This window comes from Mugil cephalus, chromosome 5, assembly GCF_022458985.1.
Source record: "Mugil cephalus isolate CIBA_MC_2020 chromosome 5, CIBA_Mcephalus_1.1, whole genome shotgun sequence".
Classification (NCBI taxonomy): Eukaryota; Metazoa; Chordata; class Actinopteri; order Mugiliformes; family Mugilidae; genus Mugil; species Mugil cephalus.
Genome location: NC_061774.1, coordinates 608,504 through 627,180, shown reverse-complemented (window position 1 = coordinate 627,180; position 18,677 = coordinate 608,504). Strand labels below are relative to the sequence as shown.

The following is an 18,677-nucleotide window of genomic DNA, read 5'->3' as shown; positions in this document are numbered from 1 at the left end:
CCCCTCCTGTCTCAAACGCTCCACCATTACCACTTTAGGAAGAGACCCCCACCTACCTCTCCTCTTACCGTCCCTACCGTGGACTCATTCAGGTTCCTAGAGTCTATTATCTCACGGGACCTGGAGTGGAACTCCCACAGTGACTCTGTTAGAAAGAAGGCCCAGCAGAGGTTGTACTTCCTGCGTCAGCTCAGAAGTTCAACCTGCCCCGAGAGCTGCTGATCATATTCTACTCTGCTATAATCCAGTCTGTCCTTATTGCATCCATCACAGTCTGGGTTGGATCAGACACCAGACAGGACAGGAACAGACTGCAGAGGACAATCAGGTCTACAGAGAGGATAATTGGTACTTACCTTCCCTCCATCAAGGACCTGTACCGATCCAGGGTCAGGAAGTGCGCCGGTAAAATCTCCACTGACCCCTCACAACCCAGACACTATCTATACAGACTCCTCTCCTCAGTCTATGTTTATGCACAGTTTTACATTTTTTTTCATGCATTCTATTTTATGCTTATTCAAGTGTTGTTTTTATTTTGTACCATTGAGCCAGTCAAATTTGAGTCAAATTCCTTGTATGTGTTCACATACCTGGCCAATAAAGCTAATTCTGATTCTGAAGCAGACTGGAAAACCACCAGTTTTACTATAGATGCAGCTATCTCAGCATCAAGTTCAAGCCGCTCTCTTTTTCTTCTCAGCTCTGCTTCTTGCATCTCCAGATGTTGCATGTTTGTCTCTCAAAGCTGCAGCTATAGCAAGAAGTGCAGCCTTCTCTGTCTTTAATGTAGGCAGATGTTGTTGTGTGACCACTTTTGTTGTTGCCTTTACGGCTATGGGTGCTTTTTTGGTGAGAATGTTTGCTGGGAACATTTGATATGTTATCCTCTGGAGGAACATCACTACCATTTTCATTATTTTTCAACCACTGTTTTACACCATCAATGAAACCATTTTAACCAATATTTTTACAGCAAACCATTCACTTTGTTTTTCGCCTTCTTCAGCGGACATTAATGGCACCAGAGAGTCATGTGCAACTCTTGCTTCTTCACACAAACAAAGAATTTCTTCCAGTGCACATTTTACCTGCTTAACATTACTTTCATGCATATGTACCATCCAGCCTTTGTTGCTGGGTGGGAAGCTGCTGTCGATGGGTGTTGGTGCATCCACTGTCCCCTGGATCACTGACTACCTGACAGACAGGCCACAGTTTGCAGCAGACTCTACTTCTTGAGGAAGCTGAGATCCTTCAACGTGTGCAGTAAGATGCTTGAGATCTTCTACCAGTCTGTTGTGACCACCACCCTTTTCTCTGCTGTGGTCTGCTGGGGGAACAGCATTGCAGCCAATGATGCCATCAGACTGAATGAACTGATCAGGAAGGCTGGCTCTGTCATTGGCTGCACACAGCAAACTTTTGAGGTGGTGGTGGAGTGGAGGACACTTAACAAACTGTTATCAATCGTGTCCCTCATACGTCATCGCGTACATTGCCGATAAAGTTGCAGTTTGTTGATGACCGGAAGAATGGACCGCTCAAAACCCCCCTTCTTTCAAAAGGCTGCTGATATTAGAATAAATCACTGTGTCCTGCACAGAGCCCGATATCTGTCGCCAAATCCCCCCTTTTCATGATCTTTAAAGTGTGGGAGATCCCTATACAAGCTGGATATAAACACAGTCGCACAGTCGCCATTCACCTATGCGCTTCCATTAACAATCGTGTAACAACACATTTGATTTGTTTGATTGAAAAAAAAAAAGGAACAACAGTCTCTGGCCTTCAGTCGGGGTTTTTGGGACAAAATCAAACCTTGTTTTGGAGCTGTTTTTGAGTCAGAATGGAACAGGCAGGTATGAGTCAGACAGAAAAACCCAGGTCGACCCAGTGACGGCTCGCAACTTTTCCTCCACATTCGGCACTGCTGCCGCTTACCTCTGCTAGTTCGGTGTGGGTGTTTTGTGCATAAACTGAACACTGTCTGAGATTGGCTTATCGTGAAAGCCTACTCCACCTTAGCCAATCATCATCACCCATGTGGTTGTTTCGCTCCTCCATCCTCTCCATCCCCGTTTATTTTAACGCTGTTATTCCCATCACTGGTTATAGTATGTATGGTGTTGAGTGCCTGTACGTTGCTGCTGAAACAGTGAAATTTCCCAGTGTGGGATTAATAAAGCATCTATCTATCTATCTATCTATCTATCTATCTATCTATCTATCTATGTTCTTCAGTTAATCGCCTTACATTTTTTTTCCTTGTTTAGTTTTTTTTCTTTCATTTTGTAACTTATCAAGCTTTTCAACAAAGGCCTTGTGTGTTAATTTAACTGTCCTTTTACCTTTACCCAGTTGCGTTACCTCTACGTCACTCGAAACAGTGGCGGACTTTGGCGCAAATGGCTCATCAGATTTACCATCCATATTGTATTAACAATTTTTCACAGATACAAATGTAATCGCCAACAAAAGCTTAATCCTTTGTTGTGATCATAAGTGTCAGTTTTGCGACCAGTGCATTGGAATTACGCTCGTGGTGTGCACACCTTTATTATTAGTTTGTTTTTTGTTACTTTTTTTGTTACTGCGCTACTGCTCATACCAGAAAATCCGCAGTGGGCGCCGTAAATGATCCGGGAGTTGAACAACCTCGGTGTCACTCCAGGTATCTCAGCTGTTTTCATGCGACTCCAGCTTCAAATTCAGGTTTAAACCACTTCTCTGCATCAATGATGTTTCAGCGATGTTACAGGCATTAATTGAATCGAAGTTTTTGACCCAATGTAGTGACTTGTTTCCAAAAAACAAAAAACAAAAACTAACCTATAAGCCAGTGAGGGGCTGCTGTACCAGGAATCGTGTCTGACGCGTCCTTTCCCATGTTGGATCCAAAATTATTTTGACAAAAATAAAGCAGATGAGATTAAAACCATAATTCAATGTTGACTATGTATGGACTTTTAAGGCCTACCATTTATAAAATATCATTTGACCTTTTAAGATTTGTAGGTTTGCAAATGACAGACTGTTTCTCTCACTGGATAATACTAGCCTGTCAGTGTCCTCTTCAGCTCATCTCGGAACTTCTTCACCGATTGTAGTGTATTTCCTCCATTTGTAACATCCAGATCCACCCAGCTTAGGCTAAACTGTGGATCCAGCATGGTAGCCAATAAGTACACTTTGTGGTTGAAAGGTTCATCTGTTCCACTCTCTTTGGCCATGTTTGTTTTTATAAAGATTCCAGAGAATCGTTTCAGCAGAGACTGCCGAAGGGCTCTGACTAATGGCCGGCACTGCATTTGGGTGTCTTCCATCTTGAGGAGGTGTGTATTCAAGTCCAGGACAGTTGAAACCACCATGCTAATTTTGACAGATTTTTCTCCTTCTGTCAGGTCTGGTGCCTCAGAGAACGGTGCAAGAACTGCACTAAGTTCCTTCAGCTGATTCCACTCATGAGCACTAAAGACTACATCCTCATAGTCCTTGCTGCACATTCCGTTCAGGGCTTTGTGGTCCAGAGCTGTGAGGGCCAATACTTGTTTGAAAGTGCTGTTCCAACGAGTGGTATTTGCTGCGTCAAATGTAGCGTCAAACTTGTCTTTGAATTGTGAGCTACTATGAAACAGAGTTGTGAACTGTGATGTTTTGGGTATGGCACAGGAGATTGACTTCACCTCCTTCATGCTGTCATTGACAACTAACTGCAGAGAGTGGACAAAACAGGAAAGTCGTTCACCTGATGACCAGGGTAATTCTGTGTCTTCCACTGAATCCATGTCCTCCCACAAGTGCTCATCATCTAAATTCTCCTCCTCACTCTCACTCTGCAATGGATGGTTGCGGGACACCTGTATGTTGTCCTGCCTTGTACTCCAGGAACCTCAGGGCGAAAGAATCTGTAAGATATCTGGTGATATGAACAATTACATCAAATAGAAATTCTCCAGTTTAAAATGTTGGATGAACTTTACTCCACCCACACGCGGATACTCCAAATACGGACGTAGGGGGTCGTGTCGGACGTTGAGACCCAACCCTCCACTACCAGTTAGCTCAGGCTACCGCCGGCCACTCAGACCAGGAACGCCCTTAATTATGCAGAATTTTAATCCTTAATAAAACTTAAACGAACGAGTTAGGAAAATCCCACCCGTACAGTGAAATAAACCATTGAGACCAAAACTGTTCTTTGAATCAGGCAGTAAACATGTTTAATAATGCTGTAAAGGCGGGCTTTTTAACATGGGGGTCTACGGGGATTTGCTCCCTTTTGTAACCAGCCTCAAGCGGCCACTCGTTGAACTGCATTTTTTTGCATTTCGGCATGGGCTTCATCGCCGGAGGTTGCCTGGTCCTCACACCAAGCTAACGCTGCTAACACATCCATTGTAACATTAAGTTAGCTAATGCAGTGAGGTAATGTGCTGTTAAACTTGTGCGCCTAGCTAGGGGGTAAATAAACGGCAAGCAAATGAAACCGGTGTCCTGAGGCTTACTGTATAACATGGTTTGTAAACGTATTTAGCTAGTATTCACTAAATCTCACTTACACTTAGCTTACCTTTCTTTATGCTTCCTCTCTAAGTGCCGGTAAAAGTTGGACATGGTCCCAGCCGTCTCCGTTACAGAATTTGCAAGTTGCACTGTGTTTTCTTTTGGACGTAGTTGTGTAGAAAAACTCTTTGTGGTTCGGGTAACCAAATTTTATTACAGACGAGTTGGCTGACATATTCTCTCACAGCCTCTTCTCCTGTCATTCACATGCACTTTTGTTGGGGGCGTGTGACAGGGGGCGGGAGGGATGACAGCAGTTAACGGTGACCACAATTTCAAATGATAAATGTGTCAACTTATTGGTTGTACTTGAAGCAATATGTTTTATGCAAAATCACAGTAATGATATTAGCAAAGTTGCCTCGCAGTTATTTTACACCGGAGATTTTGGCCACTAACTTGGGACACTTTTGAAAGGGGCAATGAAATGTGGCCTATAATTGTTGTTCCACTGATGTTTTCATGTTTACAGTTACTTATTTCATGAACTAACTTACCATGACTTGTGGAAAAGGGGGGAAAGTCCGCTGGTTGATTGACTGACTGGTCAGATGATCGGGAGGTCTCATGGTGTTGAGTGGGGGAGGGTCTCAGTCAGTGTGTTTACATGCAGGTAAGAAAACGAATTATTGTCCTGTTGTATATTGATGTGCTGAAGAAAGAAGTGATCACCGCTGACAAGTCTTATCTTGCATTTAAAAAGGTTTATTTACAAGAAAGAACAATGTCAAACTCTTGCCAAATCTGAGAGAGCTTCTGGCCAATCGCCGAATCCCCTCTGCCATTCAGCTTCTACAGACCCCTTATATATGGTTCTTATCCCCAAGAACCCCCATTCACAAACAAAACTTGTCTCCTTACAAGGTCTAGCAGTTTTATGGACTGACAACTGGTACATCACCTTTTAACCTTTAAACTTTATATAGACATCCCCAAAAAGGAAACAAATACTGAGAACGAATGGAGAGGACCATATACTACATATTTCCCCCCTTCGAGGCTCCTAGAGTCTCGACCAACAAAAAACAGCACAAACATATTCACTGTTACAACATAAATACATGTTCCTCCTACATGTGCCAACTATAGCACAACCCTTAACAATACAACAAATTCATGGAGTGTGAGAGCGAAAACCTATCAGACAGTCATCTTTCTTAAAATGTTCATCTTTGAAACAAGACAGGAAATTCTCTCACGGCCCCTCTGCCTTAGGCGACCACACAGTAGTACTCCAAGCCTACTAAAAAAGAAGGATTTCTAAAATTTATATAGGGAAATATTTTAAGCAGAGTATATATATGGATACCTCAGAAAATAAATCAAAACCATATCCAACATCAGGCTGGTCGACCCATCGGACCCTCCATTGGACCTTTCCCTTCCTAGCATTACTTTTCTTAAACACCCCGAAAACAAAAAGAAAACAACTGAGGTTCCAATACATCCACTTTCTTAACAAGCACATAACTCAATTACATTCATTACAACATTGACAAAACAAAAGTATGTTGCACTGTGATTCTTTTCCACTTTGCTCCATTCGTTTCCCACTGGCACTGCAAAGCTTCATCACAGTGTCCTAGTTCAGGGTCCTTCAGTCCCCGAACACCCAGCTTCTTGCAGTGATCCTCCTTCAATATCCTTCTAAGTGGAGAAAAGACAGCACACCAGTATCTTTGCAAACATTAAAACAAATAGACACAATATATTTAAAAACAAACATCAACACACACACATTTCTCCCTTGACTCTGTGGATGATAAACTGCCCCTGACGCTGTTTAATCCCCAATTTTTGTAAGATCAGTTTCACAGTTTTATCCACAAACTCCTTCCCATTATCCAAAGATATTCGATCAGGAAGTCCCCACCTGCTTATGACCTCCCTGCACAGAAACTTTACAACTGACTGAACATCCTTCCGCTTAGTTGGACAAGCCTCAGGCCGTTGTGAAAATCTATCCACGACAACCAACATGTACCTCTTTTACCTCCCACTGGTTTTATCATATCGACAAAATCCACCACCAATTCACGCATTGGACCCCTTGGCGTTGGAATATGACCTGGAGGAACCATCACACCCCTCCGAACATTATTTTTCAGACAGATAGTGCATCTGCTTATAACATGATCAATTTGCTCAAGCAAATATGGTGCCCAAAATCCATACTCTTTTATAATCTTCCTCCTAACTTCCCCCCTTGCAACATGGGCTAAGCCATGTGCTTCCTGAATCATCAATCCCAACAGGTCTGGAGGTGCTACTATCAGTCCCTCATGATTTCTCCAAAGACCAGTAGAATCCTGTGTTCCCCCTCGATCTACCCACAACTGTTTATCCACCTCAGAGACAGCTTCCTGCATTAAGACCACATCTTTCACTGTAATCTTATCCTCCAAATCTACTTCATGTGTGACCAAGAAAACTTTACCCAACTTCTCAGCTCCTGTCACTGCTTTTGCAGCCTCATCAGCCGCTTTATTACCCTGAGTGACTCTTGACACATCCTTCTTATGTGCTGCACATTTAGCTATTTGCTATTTCTTTAGGTTTCATCATAGCATGGAGAAGTTTCATTATCTGAGTGTGATGCTGTATTGGGGAACCATCTGTTTTCTTAAACCCTCGATTTTTCCCTACTGATCCAAACAAATGACACACATTATGAGCATATGCAGAATCTGTATAGACCGTCACACGCTTGCCTTCCGCTAAAAGACATGCTTCAGTTAACCCCCACCAATTCAGCAAGCTGCGCTGATGCAGGCTGCGGTACCACTTCCGCTTTCTCAACAACAAATCCTGTTCCCTGGGCTTTTACCACCGCATAACCAGCACTCAAATTATCTCCCTCACGATAACAGGACCCATCAGTCCAATACTCTAAATCTGCCTCATGCAATGGAAGAGCTTGCAAATCTGACCTTAATCTTGAGTATTTCTCTGTTTCTTGAACGCAATCATGTGGTTCACCATCTTCTGGAGTTGGCAAATTCTCAGCTGGATTTATCGTAACATATCTGACTAATGTGACATCCTCCTGTTCTAAAAGCCTATTATAGTCTCTAAGTCTAGGCATGGTCAACGTATACTTGCCATAGTTCAAAAGATTTCTGAGACTATGATGAGTACGAATTGTCACTGGATATCCCCTCGTGACCAAAGATGCTGTGTTATACATTAAATAGACTCCCACCATTGCTCTATAACACAGTGGTAGTCCCAACTCAACATCTGAGTAAGCAGTAGAATAATATGAAATAGGTTGAGGACTGGTCCCTGTACCTGTTGGCTGACAAAGAACTGCACATGCATATTTTCCTCCAGCTGAGGTAGATACATACAACAGAAAATTCTTAGAATAGTCTGGAAGGGCTAACGCTGGAGCTTCTTGTAACCTCTGTTTAATCGTTTCAAAGGCTAATAAACCATCCTGTGTCCAGAGAAGATTACAATGAAGTTGAGTACTCCCAGTATCTTTAATCATAGCCCTTAAAGGTCCTGTCAAACTTGCATAATCTTCAATCCATGCTGAAGAGTAACCAGTGATACCGAGGAATGTCATCATGTCCCTGACTGTTTGGGGCTTTGGAGCCTTTCGAATAGCCTCTAAATGACTGTCAGAAATACTTTTGTGGCCCTGTGTTATTGTTTGACCCAAATAAACTACCTTCTCCTGACAATATTGCAACTTCTTCTGTGAGACCTTGTGACCATTTTCTGCCAAAATCTGCAACAACTTAATTGAGTCTTCATGACATGTTTCCTTATCTGGTGAACAAATAATAATGTCATCTACATATTAAACCACTGTACTTTTAATTTTTGATCTAGTCCTGCCAAATCATCTTTCAATACTTTATTGAAAATATGAGGACTATGTTTAAATCCCTGTGGCAACCTTTGGTACTCATAAAACTGTTCCTTGTATGTGAACCCAAACAAACCCTGACTTTCTACGCTCAGTGGAACACTGAAAAATGCACCACATAAACCCAATACTGTAAAATGTGTAGCATTTGGGGGAATTTGAGCTAACAAAGTATGTGGATCTGGCACTTCTGCTGGAAAATCGGCTACTACTTCATTCACAAATCTCAAATCATGAACCATGCGATAGGAATCGTCTGGTTTCTGTACAGGCAACAATGGCGTATTGCTTATAGGATTTTGAATTATCTTCAAAACTCCCGCTTTCAAAAGTCCTTCAATTTGTGTTTCAATCCCTCGAATTACCTCTTCTTTTAGTGGATACTGATTCTTCCAAGGAGGTCTGGCTCCAGGTCTAAGTTCCACTTTCACTGGTTGAGCTGATTTGACAAAACCAATATCAGTACTGTGTCGAGACCACGAATATTCAGGTACTTGCTGTAACATTTCTCTCCTCAAAACGTCTGCGTCCATTTCAACCCCACATATCGTTTCATGTGTCATTTGGACAACTTGTGGTCGCCCATGCCCTTGAGCAGATATCATAATCTTGAGAAACCGCTGATCCTCACTCTTCCAGATGGCAGAATTCCCCTCTACTGGTGCAAAAACAGCTGTTACTGCTTCCGCCATCATTTCTCCTGTATGTTTCTGTTCATATTCTTTAGACACCATCAAGGTCACATGTGGTACACTCTCTTTGATTTTATATTCTTTGCTCACATATTCATTCATATCAACCATCATTGCTGCTCCTTGTGGTCCTCAAAATTATACAAGACGAGGTGAGTTCAACTTCTTTTGGTTGATGACTTAACCACTCGTCAGAATTTGATTGGGCAGCGTCCTTAAAATACTTGAGCGTGCAATGAAGCGAATAGTCTGGAAGTTTTGCATCAGGCATATTTGCTACAATAAACTTCTCCCACAATCTAACAGGTTCCAAAAACTCTGCACTAAGATCTCCAATCCAGTATACTGAAGATGCCTCAACATCTGTTGTCATCAATAGTTGGTAAGCAGTATCAGATGGTATCTCCACCAAACAGCCGTCGGGTGTACACTTTATAACACACTTCAATCTGCATAAAGCATCTCTTCCTAACAGTGCAATCGGTGTGTGTTCTGAAACCAATATAGGTACTGTAGTCTTATGATTTTTGTAACAGAGCTCAATTGGTTTTGTAAGAGGTACCAGCTGTTTCACTCCCTCAAACCCGATCATCTGTATCAATTGACCAGACATAGGGAGGTGTATAGCATCTTCAGGCTGAATACAGGTGAAAGCCGCCCCACTATCTACCATCACTTCTAATTGTCTATTATTTACTTTCACCATTATTGTTGGATCTTGTTTCGGCCCTGACACTACCAGCTGACACCCCCCTTTCGAATTCTCCGGGCACCCCTAAAATCCTTGCTTTGGACCCCTATAAGGGTTCGCCGGTCCCCGGATTATCAATTGCTGACCTCTGAATCCTCCTCTTGCATTTCCCCTGAAGTTTCCTCCTGGTCTACCACATTCACGAGCAAAGTGTCCAAACTGTCCACAGTTATAACACACTTCTGAGAACTGTTGGAAATTAAAGTTTCCTCTTCCTCTTCCAAAGGTTCCTCGACCTCTTCCTCTCCATATTTGCAACTGGCCAAAAGTTGGTTGTGTGTTATAAACAACAGGGACCACTGGGGACGGTTGAGGTGATTGAAACTGAACCTGGTTTGGCTGCAATTGTGGTGGCGGCTGATTTTGTTCAGGCTGGCTCTGTAAAACTAAAGCCTGCTTCTTCTCCTTCTTCTTGTTATCCACCAATTGTATTTGATTGAGTTTCCGAAGAGTTTCTTGATCTTGTTCCTTCTGATCATACTCCTTCTTTCTATACAGGTCCACTTGATGTGCTACATGGTCTGTATATACACCCTTTGCCATATTTCCAAGACCAACCACTTCTGCCAATTTGCTCCGCACTGGTGGAGGTAGCCCCTTCTGTATCTTGGCTCGCAGAATTGATTGCTCCATCTGGCTTTCTTTCGGATCATGTCCTGTGACATTTCTCCATACTCGATAGGCTCTTGACACATAAGCTCTCGGATTTTCTTCCTGTCCCAGTGGCTCAATGACAATGTTGTCGGGGTGTATATTTGTTGGAAATGTATCTTTCAATGCTCTCCATACTCGACCTCTATTTGCTGCAAACAGCTCTGAATCATTTACAGCAGTTTCCACATAACGGTTTAATCCAGCTCTCTGAAAAATCTCCCCCATGGCTGGGACCCCAAGTATATTTGCCAGCAATCTCTTAATGTCTCCTACTGCAGCTTGCGTCCCCACCATGATCTCTTCAAACTTTGAGATCCAAGGGTGTGCTCCATCTTGAAGAGTAGGTAACTTTTCAAGTATATCTGACATGTCAGTACTCTGCCAAGGTTTATACTCCAAGTTCTGACCTCTGATGACTACTGGACACAAGCACCTGTATTGTTTTTATCACTTCTGGATTAAAAATTCCTGCCACTGGCCATGGTTGCTCAATTTCAGGCCAACGCTTACCCCACTTCTGTGACATTTTTTCAATACCTTTAATCAAAGGGTTATTCTTCTGAACCACCTCAACAGGAGTAGTTACTTTTGAGTTATCCATTTTTGATATAATAGTAACACCCCCTTTTTATCTGTAATCAAATTCAACCTAATTAAAAATGACCTTAACTCTATTCTATTATCCTATTATTATGTTTATTTTAATTGATACACTATTATCATTACTACCTATATTCCCCCTTTTTATCACAATCAACAAACAAATGAATAAATTTGCCAACTTCAAAGGATGCAAAAACAACCCTACAGATGTAAGAGCAAACAACACCAGGTCCACACACAATATCAACCATATACAAACAACCGATCAAATTGCAAGGTACAGCTTCCCCAACTCAGCAGAAATTAACTCTGTTATTTGAATGGTCAGTCATTGCCAAGCCTCAACTGCAACATACATGTCATGTACAAACAAATGAATATACTGTTGTTGTCCCAAATCTGATTACCAATCCAACAATATATGTATCATCAATATCAACCATTAACAAATGCATAGAGGTCAAGAAGCAGGTAGATTAGAAAGAGTCTGTGGATAAAATCACACTGGCCTTATTGCTGGGTTCAGATGCGTGTGCTGTCGTCTGCAAGCCTCAAGTTTCGTGTGAGGTAGACCAGCTGTTCTCTCCTCTGCCTCCAGACACCCCCTTGTCCTTTTGCTTCCTTCTTGAACTCTCACCCCACAAAAAGAGACAACAGACAAACACTTTAACATTGTAAAAAACCACTAAGTACAATACACTCTTCAATGTGACTAACACATTCCTGCCAACACTTTCCTTTATTATTTCTTTAAATATAAAGTCCTTTTTCTGGGGCTCATATATTTTAACAGTTTCCAAAGTCCTCCAAGCAGAGGCTTCTAGTATTTTAACCAAAAAAGTCCCCACAAAAGGCTCATACTATATTTATCAAACGTCCTTTAAAGGCTCATAATATTCTAGCACATACTAATATGTAAGTGTATTATTATTTTTATCAACTAAATCGAAAGTTACGTATGTAACTACGGTTCTATGAATCCTGGATGACCGCCAGAGGCGGTGCTTCAAGCACTGAATGCATCCATCTCGCGCATGCGCAGGTCGAGTATTATACCAACAAAGTCACCTGTGACCCCTGATGACCCCGGTCACCTATATCTTCCGGTGACATCAGAGGATCGGTTCCTGCAGAATCTTCTCGCGAGTGCACGAGGATTCTGAGTGACGGAACGCTCTGGCGGTCATCCAGGATTCATAGAACCGTAGTTACATACGTAACTTTCGTTCTATTTCATCCTTACTGACCGCCAGAGGCGGTGCTTCAAGCACTGGATGACCCATAACAACAAAGTCACAAAGAATTCCAATGCATACCTCATTGAGAGGAAACAGCAGAGTCAGGCAACAGGACCACACCCATCGGATGGGGGGTGGCAACATTCACCCGATAGAACCTGGAGAAGGTACTTGGTGATGCCCATGATGCTGCATCACAGATGTCTTCCAGGGGCACACCACGCAGGGCCGCCCATGATGTTGAGATGGCCCTGGTAGAGTGGCACCTCACCACTGACGGCAGGGGATGACCACCTCCTTTATATGCGTGGGTGATGACGTCAACAACCCAATGAGACAATCGTTGTTTGGAGAGAGCACAGCCTTTCCTAGGACCACCATAGCAGAGGAAGAGCTGGTCTGACCGTCTTATACCTGCGGTCGCGGTTACATAGGTTCTCAGAGCCCACACAGGACACAGCAGTCTTAACCTGTCCTCCCCTGCTGGGGGGACAAATTGTGCTAGGTGGATAGGTCGATTGAGGTTCAATGACGACAGAACCTTCGGGAGAAAGGCTGTGTTTGGCCAAAGAGTAACCCCTGAACCATCCGAGTTCCACCTCAGACATGAATCACTGACGGATAGAGCATGTAGCTCTCCGGCCCGCTTTGCTGAAGCAATGGCAAGGAGAAAGGCAGTCTTAACAGAGACCCACTTCAGCTCTGCCTGTTCCAGGGGTTCAAAGGGAGGCAACAACAGAGCATCTAGCACCAGGTGCAGATCCCATGCTGGGGCACGCTGTGCTCGTGGGGGTCGCAACCGCCACGCCCCCTTCAGAAAAAGTGACACCAATCTGTGGCACCCTACTGTGTCATTTTCCACCCGAACATGTCGAGAGGAAATGGCTGCCACATACACCCTCAGAGTAGCCGGGGACCGACCGTTATCCAAGACTGACTGGAGGAACTCCAAAATCTTAGGGATTGAACAGTTCACAGGGTCCTCACCCCTGTCTGAACACCACTCAGTGAACAGCTGCCACCTATTTTCATATTGCAACCGGGTAGAAGGCGCCCTGGCATTCAATATGGTATTACAGACAGAATTTGAACACTCTGTCAGTAGGGGGTTGGGCCCTGCAGCGGCCAGACCCATAGCTGCAGGCGAGGAGGGTCGGGATGCCAAATCTGGCCCTGTAACTGAGACAGGAGATCTTTCCTGTCGGGGAGGCGCCATGGTGAGCTGCGGCAGAGCCTGCTCAGCAATGGGAACCACGTCCTGCCTGGCCAAAAGGGGGCTACCAACAGCAGTCTGTGACCCTGCTGGAGGACCCTCTGTAGCGTTGGAAAAATCAGAGGGATTGGCGGAAACGCATAGAGAAGACTGTCTGGCCAATCGTGGGCAAGAGCATCCTGACCCAGAGGGCTGCTCTCTTCCGTCAAAGAGAACCAGAGAGGGCAATGGGTCGACTCCTCCGTGGCAAACAGATCGACCTCTGCCTTGCCGAAGACCTCCCAGATGTTGAGAACGACCTCTGGATGAAGCCGCCACTCCCCTGGCGGCGGTTTGTAACGAGAGAGGAAGTCGGCAGCCTGGTTCCTTTCCCCGGGCAAATACATTGCTCTCAGGCTGGCAAGATGTGGCGCTGCCCACAACAGCAGGTCCCGGGATGCCTGCAACAGTTGGGCAGACCTGGTGCCCCCCTGGTGGTTTATGTGGGAGATGGTTGAGACATTGTCCGACCGTATAAGCACATGTCGGCCTCTCAGGAAGGGAAGGAAAAAAAGCAGTGCCTTGTGCACAGCCCACAGTTCTAGAACATTGATATGCACCGAGCGGTCTTGAGCAGACCACAGCCCCTGAGCTGTCCGGTTCTGCCACACGGCGCCCCACCCTGAGAGGGAGGCATCTGTTGTGATGGCTTCCCGACGGGACGCAATGGAACCCAAGGGCATGCCCTGAAGGAGAAATGATCTCTCTCTCCATGGGGCCAGAGCAAGAAGGCAACAGCGTGACACTCTGAGTCTCCTGTGCCTGTGCCATCGGACATCGAAATGAAAGCTGTGCAGCCATCTCTGAAGAGGACGTAGCGACAGCAGTCCCAGAGGAACCACATTGGCCGCAGCCGTCAGTTTCCCGAGGAGGCGCAAAAACTCCACATAGCGCAACCACCTGCCTTCCTGAAACAAGAGAAGGAGGCGGAGAATGTCGTCCACCCGCTGTGGTGACGGACAGGACTTCATGGCGACTGAATCGAGAGTCATTCCGAGAAAGAGTGTGCTCTGCGAGGGAACCAGGCAACTCTTGGTAAAATTTACCTTCAGGCCCAGTCGGGCCACGTGGGACAGAAGATGTGTCGTGTCCAGGGCCACCTGAGATTGGGATGGTGCACAGATGAGCCAGTCGTCCAGATATGGGAGGACCTTCATGCCCTGCGACTGCAGGGGTGAGAGGGCTGCCATCATGCACCTGGTGAAAACCAGGTTCACCCTGAACTGGTAATGACGCCCGTGAAAAGCGAACCGCAGAAACTGTCTGTGGTTTGGAGCTATGGGGACATGAAAGTAGGCATCCTTGAGGTCTATTGATGTAAACCACTCCTCTCTGGCCACAGTGCGCAGAACCTCTGCATTGCTGAGCATGTGGAACCTCAAGACCTTCAGGAATCTGTTGAGACCCCTCAGGTCGAGGATGGGACGGAGTCCGCCGTCTTTCTTTGTTACTAGAAAGTAAGTGGAGTAGAATCCCCCTGGTTGCAACAGGGGATCTACTGGCTCGATGGCACCTTTGTCCAGGAGGACGGACAACTCCTGGCTGAGGGCTTGGGCTTTTGCCGGGTCGCGTATGATGGTCATCTTGACCCGGCCATAGGTTGGGGGCCGGCGTCGGAACTGAAGTTTGTACCCGTGGGTCAAGGTGGAAAGCACCCAGGGGTCCCTGGTGGAAGCAGACCAGTAACTGAGCTGCTGCTGGGAAAAACAGCCGACGACCGGCCCCTGGGCCTCAGCGCCGGGTCCCCCGGCCTCTAGAGGCTCTGGGGGCACGACGGGTAGCACGAGAGGCCTGAGGTTGCCCAGAGGGCAGCTGCTCAGAGGCCCGAAAACTCCGTGCCTGCTGGTGGGCAGGCTGTGAAGGTGTGCGCTGAGACCTGCGATAGCTACTGGGATAAGCCTGTGGATGAGGCCGGCACTGGGGGGCAACTGAAGAGCTCCTAGGGCCGCTAGGAGGGGGCATATTCCTTTGAAGCTCGGACAGCTGAAATCGAGTCTGTCTGGCTTGAACTGTGCGGTTAAGCGCCTCTAGAGCCGCAGACCCAAATAGCTCCCCAGGTTCCACCGGAACACTGCGGAGAGTTCTCCTACATGCATCAGTCAGAGGAGATTGCGCCAGCCAAACCTGACGGCGAGCCTGGACGAGAGTGGACATCAATCGCCCCAGCTCTCTAGACATCAGCGCGAATGCCTGCAGGGAAGCGTCGCTGAAATTGTGGACCGGAGCATCCACTGTAGTCTCCTGCAGGGATGCTGATAGCACGAGCAGCAGGTGGGACATAGAATTACCTATGCGTCCCATGCGTGCTGCTGCGTCATAGGCTTTACAGAGTAGGTCATCCGTAACCCGACACTGGGGACGAGGACACCTCGCATCTGGCCTCAGAGCCTCATCAGGCGAGACAATCAGAGCAGCTATAGGGGGCTCAATTGGTGGCATGCGGCCCAAGCCAAATCTGGGTGCATCCTGCATGGCTGCCAGGGTGCGGCCATCAGATGTTGCATGAGAGAGAGTTCTAGAATCCCTCCAACATGCATGCAATTCCCTCAGATACTCTTCTGATGGGGGGACAGTAAAGTTAGTGTGGGATGGACCACGCCTGAAGAAAGCACTGGCTGGAGCCGACTGAGCTTGTGGTAGGTCTAACTGCAAACGGGCCAGGGCCATACGAATGATGGCTCCCATTGAGCCATCATCAGAACCACCAGCGGAGCTGTGGGTTGATGAGCAGGAGCCTGCCGCGGAAGCACGGGAGGTTACATCCTGCGCAACCACTTCCGGCTCATATTCAGCAAATTGAGTGGCTGATGCCGCCATGGAAAGCACATCTTCCTCCGGCTCCAAGATGGCCGCTGGAGGCACTGAAGCAGCTGGCTCCCCTGCACCAGTCCCAGACTGGAAGGTTAGGAAGAGGGATTTCATATTATTAATTTCTGTTGTTAATTGGTCCACCTTGGAAGCAAGGCTGGACTCCTTAACCCTCTTCCTGGAAGTGGGGACTGCTGTCTCGGCAGCACGACGTTTGGGCCTGCCAGACCGAGTTGGAACCACTCCCTGTGCTGGGGTCAGCTGTTCAGGTGATGGGCTGAGGGTCAACAGTTGTTCCACCTCAGCTAGTCTGGCAGCCCTCACTGCCCGGGGCATGAAGCTGCAGTTCATGCAAGCGTCATCTGAAAGAGCCTCCTTCAGATGCTCAAGGCCGAGGCATGAGGGACACAAATCATGGCCATCTTCAGGCTGCAGAGAAGCCATACAGGCCGAACAAGAATGGTTGCCAAACATGGTGACAACCAGGAAAACAAACAGAAAGCAACAGACAGTGGGAGAGGGAGCGAAACCGCAGCCGTCACCAGATAAATGTTGCAGGAGATAAGTTAGCTTCAGCGGGAACACTGCTACCAACTACAAAATCACACCTATGCTGGGAGCGGGAGCGTAAGCACTGCCTTCACCAGTTAGGGGTATTTGCACAAAACGGGCACAGTCGAAATGGCACCACAATACACAAACTAAGGTAGGCCGAGCGAGTATCGAACGGTCAAGAAAATAACCGCTGATTCACATCAATCAACTGAAATACCAAGTGCAATGCAAGTGCCGGGAGAGGGAGCGAAATCACTACCGTCACCAACAAATGAAAAATGCAACACAAAACGAGTACAATCGGTTGCACCGATAGTCAACGGCAAGCACACGCAATGCCTACAGCTAATTGGCAAACATTAGCGGTACAGATGCTGGGAGAGGGAGCGAGATCACTGCCTTCACCAGCAACTGAAAAATAATACAAATATATAGCGGTACAAATGTCGGGAGAGGGAGCGAGGCCACTGCCTTCACCAACAATTGAAAATATAATACAAATATATAATACAAGCATATACCGGTACGAATGCCGGGAGAGGGAGCGAGGCCACTGCCTTCACCAGCAAACGAAACAACAAAACAAAGCGAATGCAAAAGGGTTGCACCGATAGTCAGCACTAATGGCAAGCACACGCAATGCCAACAGCTGATTCACATAATATTATGCCGGGAGAGGGAGCGGGAACACTACCTCCACCAACAAACAAACAAATACAACCAACGAGTAACCGGCTGCACTTAAGAATGTATATAATAGACGAAATAAACTTATCCAACCGAGGATGAAAAGCCGATGCAAATGTGTCCGCGGCAAACCACAAACCTCTCGGCGGAGTCCGTTGCAGCCTTTGGAGGGGCGAGCAGCTCGCGGCTCCGACGAAACGTCGCAAGGCTACCGGCAACGAAGCAATAGCCACTTAGCTTTAGCTAGCGTAGTGGCGTGCAGTTACCTGCGAAGCGAGAAGATGAAAAGGAACCGATCCTCTGATGTCACCGGAAGATATAGGTGACCGGGGTCATCAGGGGTCACAGGTGACTTTGTTGGTATAATACTCGACCTGCGCATGCGCGAGATGGATGCATTCAGTGCTTGAAGCACCGCCTCTGGCGGTCAGTAAGGATGAAATAGAACTCTTATTTCCTAATTTTATTCGTTTTATTCAACATAAAATCTAACATATTACTTCATAAAACCGGTTGACACTCACATAACAAGGATCCACAAACTACAAATACAGAACACACAACTTTAAAGTGATCACACATTTCTCTTTCAAATAACTAGGCCTCTAACTTCTCTCTAACTTCTACCTCTAACTTTAACTTCTAACTAACTTCTTCTTTTAACTAACTACTATCTTCTATTTCACTGTTAACCTTTCACTATTAAGAAAATTCCTATTTTCTTCTCTTTTTTAGGCGATTCTTTCTAGCGGTCCTAGACCTGCCCTATTAGCCTCAAGCTATGGAACCCCTTTTTCTCTATTCCTATTTAACTCTTATATACTCTATTCCTATTTTCCTCTAAATTTACCTCTTTTTTGAAAAATTCAAATGTTCCTAATTTCCCCTGGGCCCAGGAGTTCTCTCTCTATATATATTTTTATCCTATTTTATACTTTAAGCCAATCCCTTTAAAGCCAATAAAGCCAATTTTCACACTGCTACTAAAGACCAT

At 45.8% G+C, this 18,677-nt stretch overlaps 2 protein-coding genes across 2 annotated transcripts in view; one reads left to right on the top strand and one right to left on the bottom strand.

Annotated features, from left to right (window-relative positions):
• Nucleotides 1-18,677, top strand: part of rell2 (RELT like 2) — a 42,677-nt gene that overhangs the window by 7,033 nt on the left and 16,967 nt on the right. The gene's annotated exons all lie outside the window — the stretch shown is intronic.
• LOC125008513 lies at nucleotides 13,337-16,915 on the bottom strand. The gene is made up of 2 exons (XM_047585791.1): nucleotides 15,758-16,915; nucleotides 13,337-15,660 (listed from the first exon to the last, which is right to left on the bottom strand). The coding sequence occupies exons 1-2, from the start codon at nucleotides 16,913-16,915 to the stop codon at nucleotides 13,480-13,482; spliced, it is 3,339 nt and encodes a 1,112-aa protein (XP_047441747.1). The 3' UTR covers nucleotides 13,337-13,479.

Excerpts from the sequence above, each read along its gene's own strand:
- LOC125008513 (XM_047585791.1), bottom strand. The coding sequence starts at position 16,915 with ATGTTTGGCAACCATTCTTGTTCGGCCTGTATGGCTTCTCTGCAGCCT. Across the intron at positions 15,661-15,757 it reads TCGTCCAGGCTCGCCGTCAG|AGGCGCTTAACCGCACAGTT; the intron begins GTTTGGCTGGCG and ends CTGCGGCTCTAG.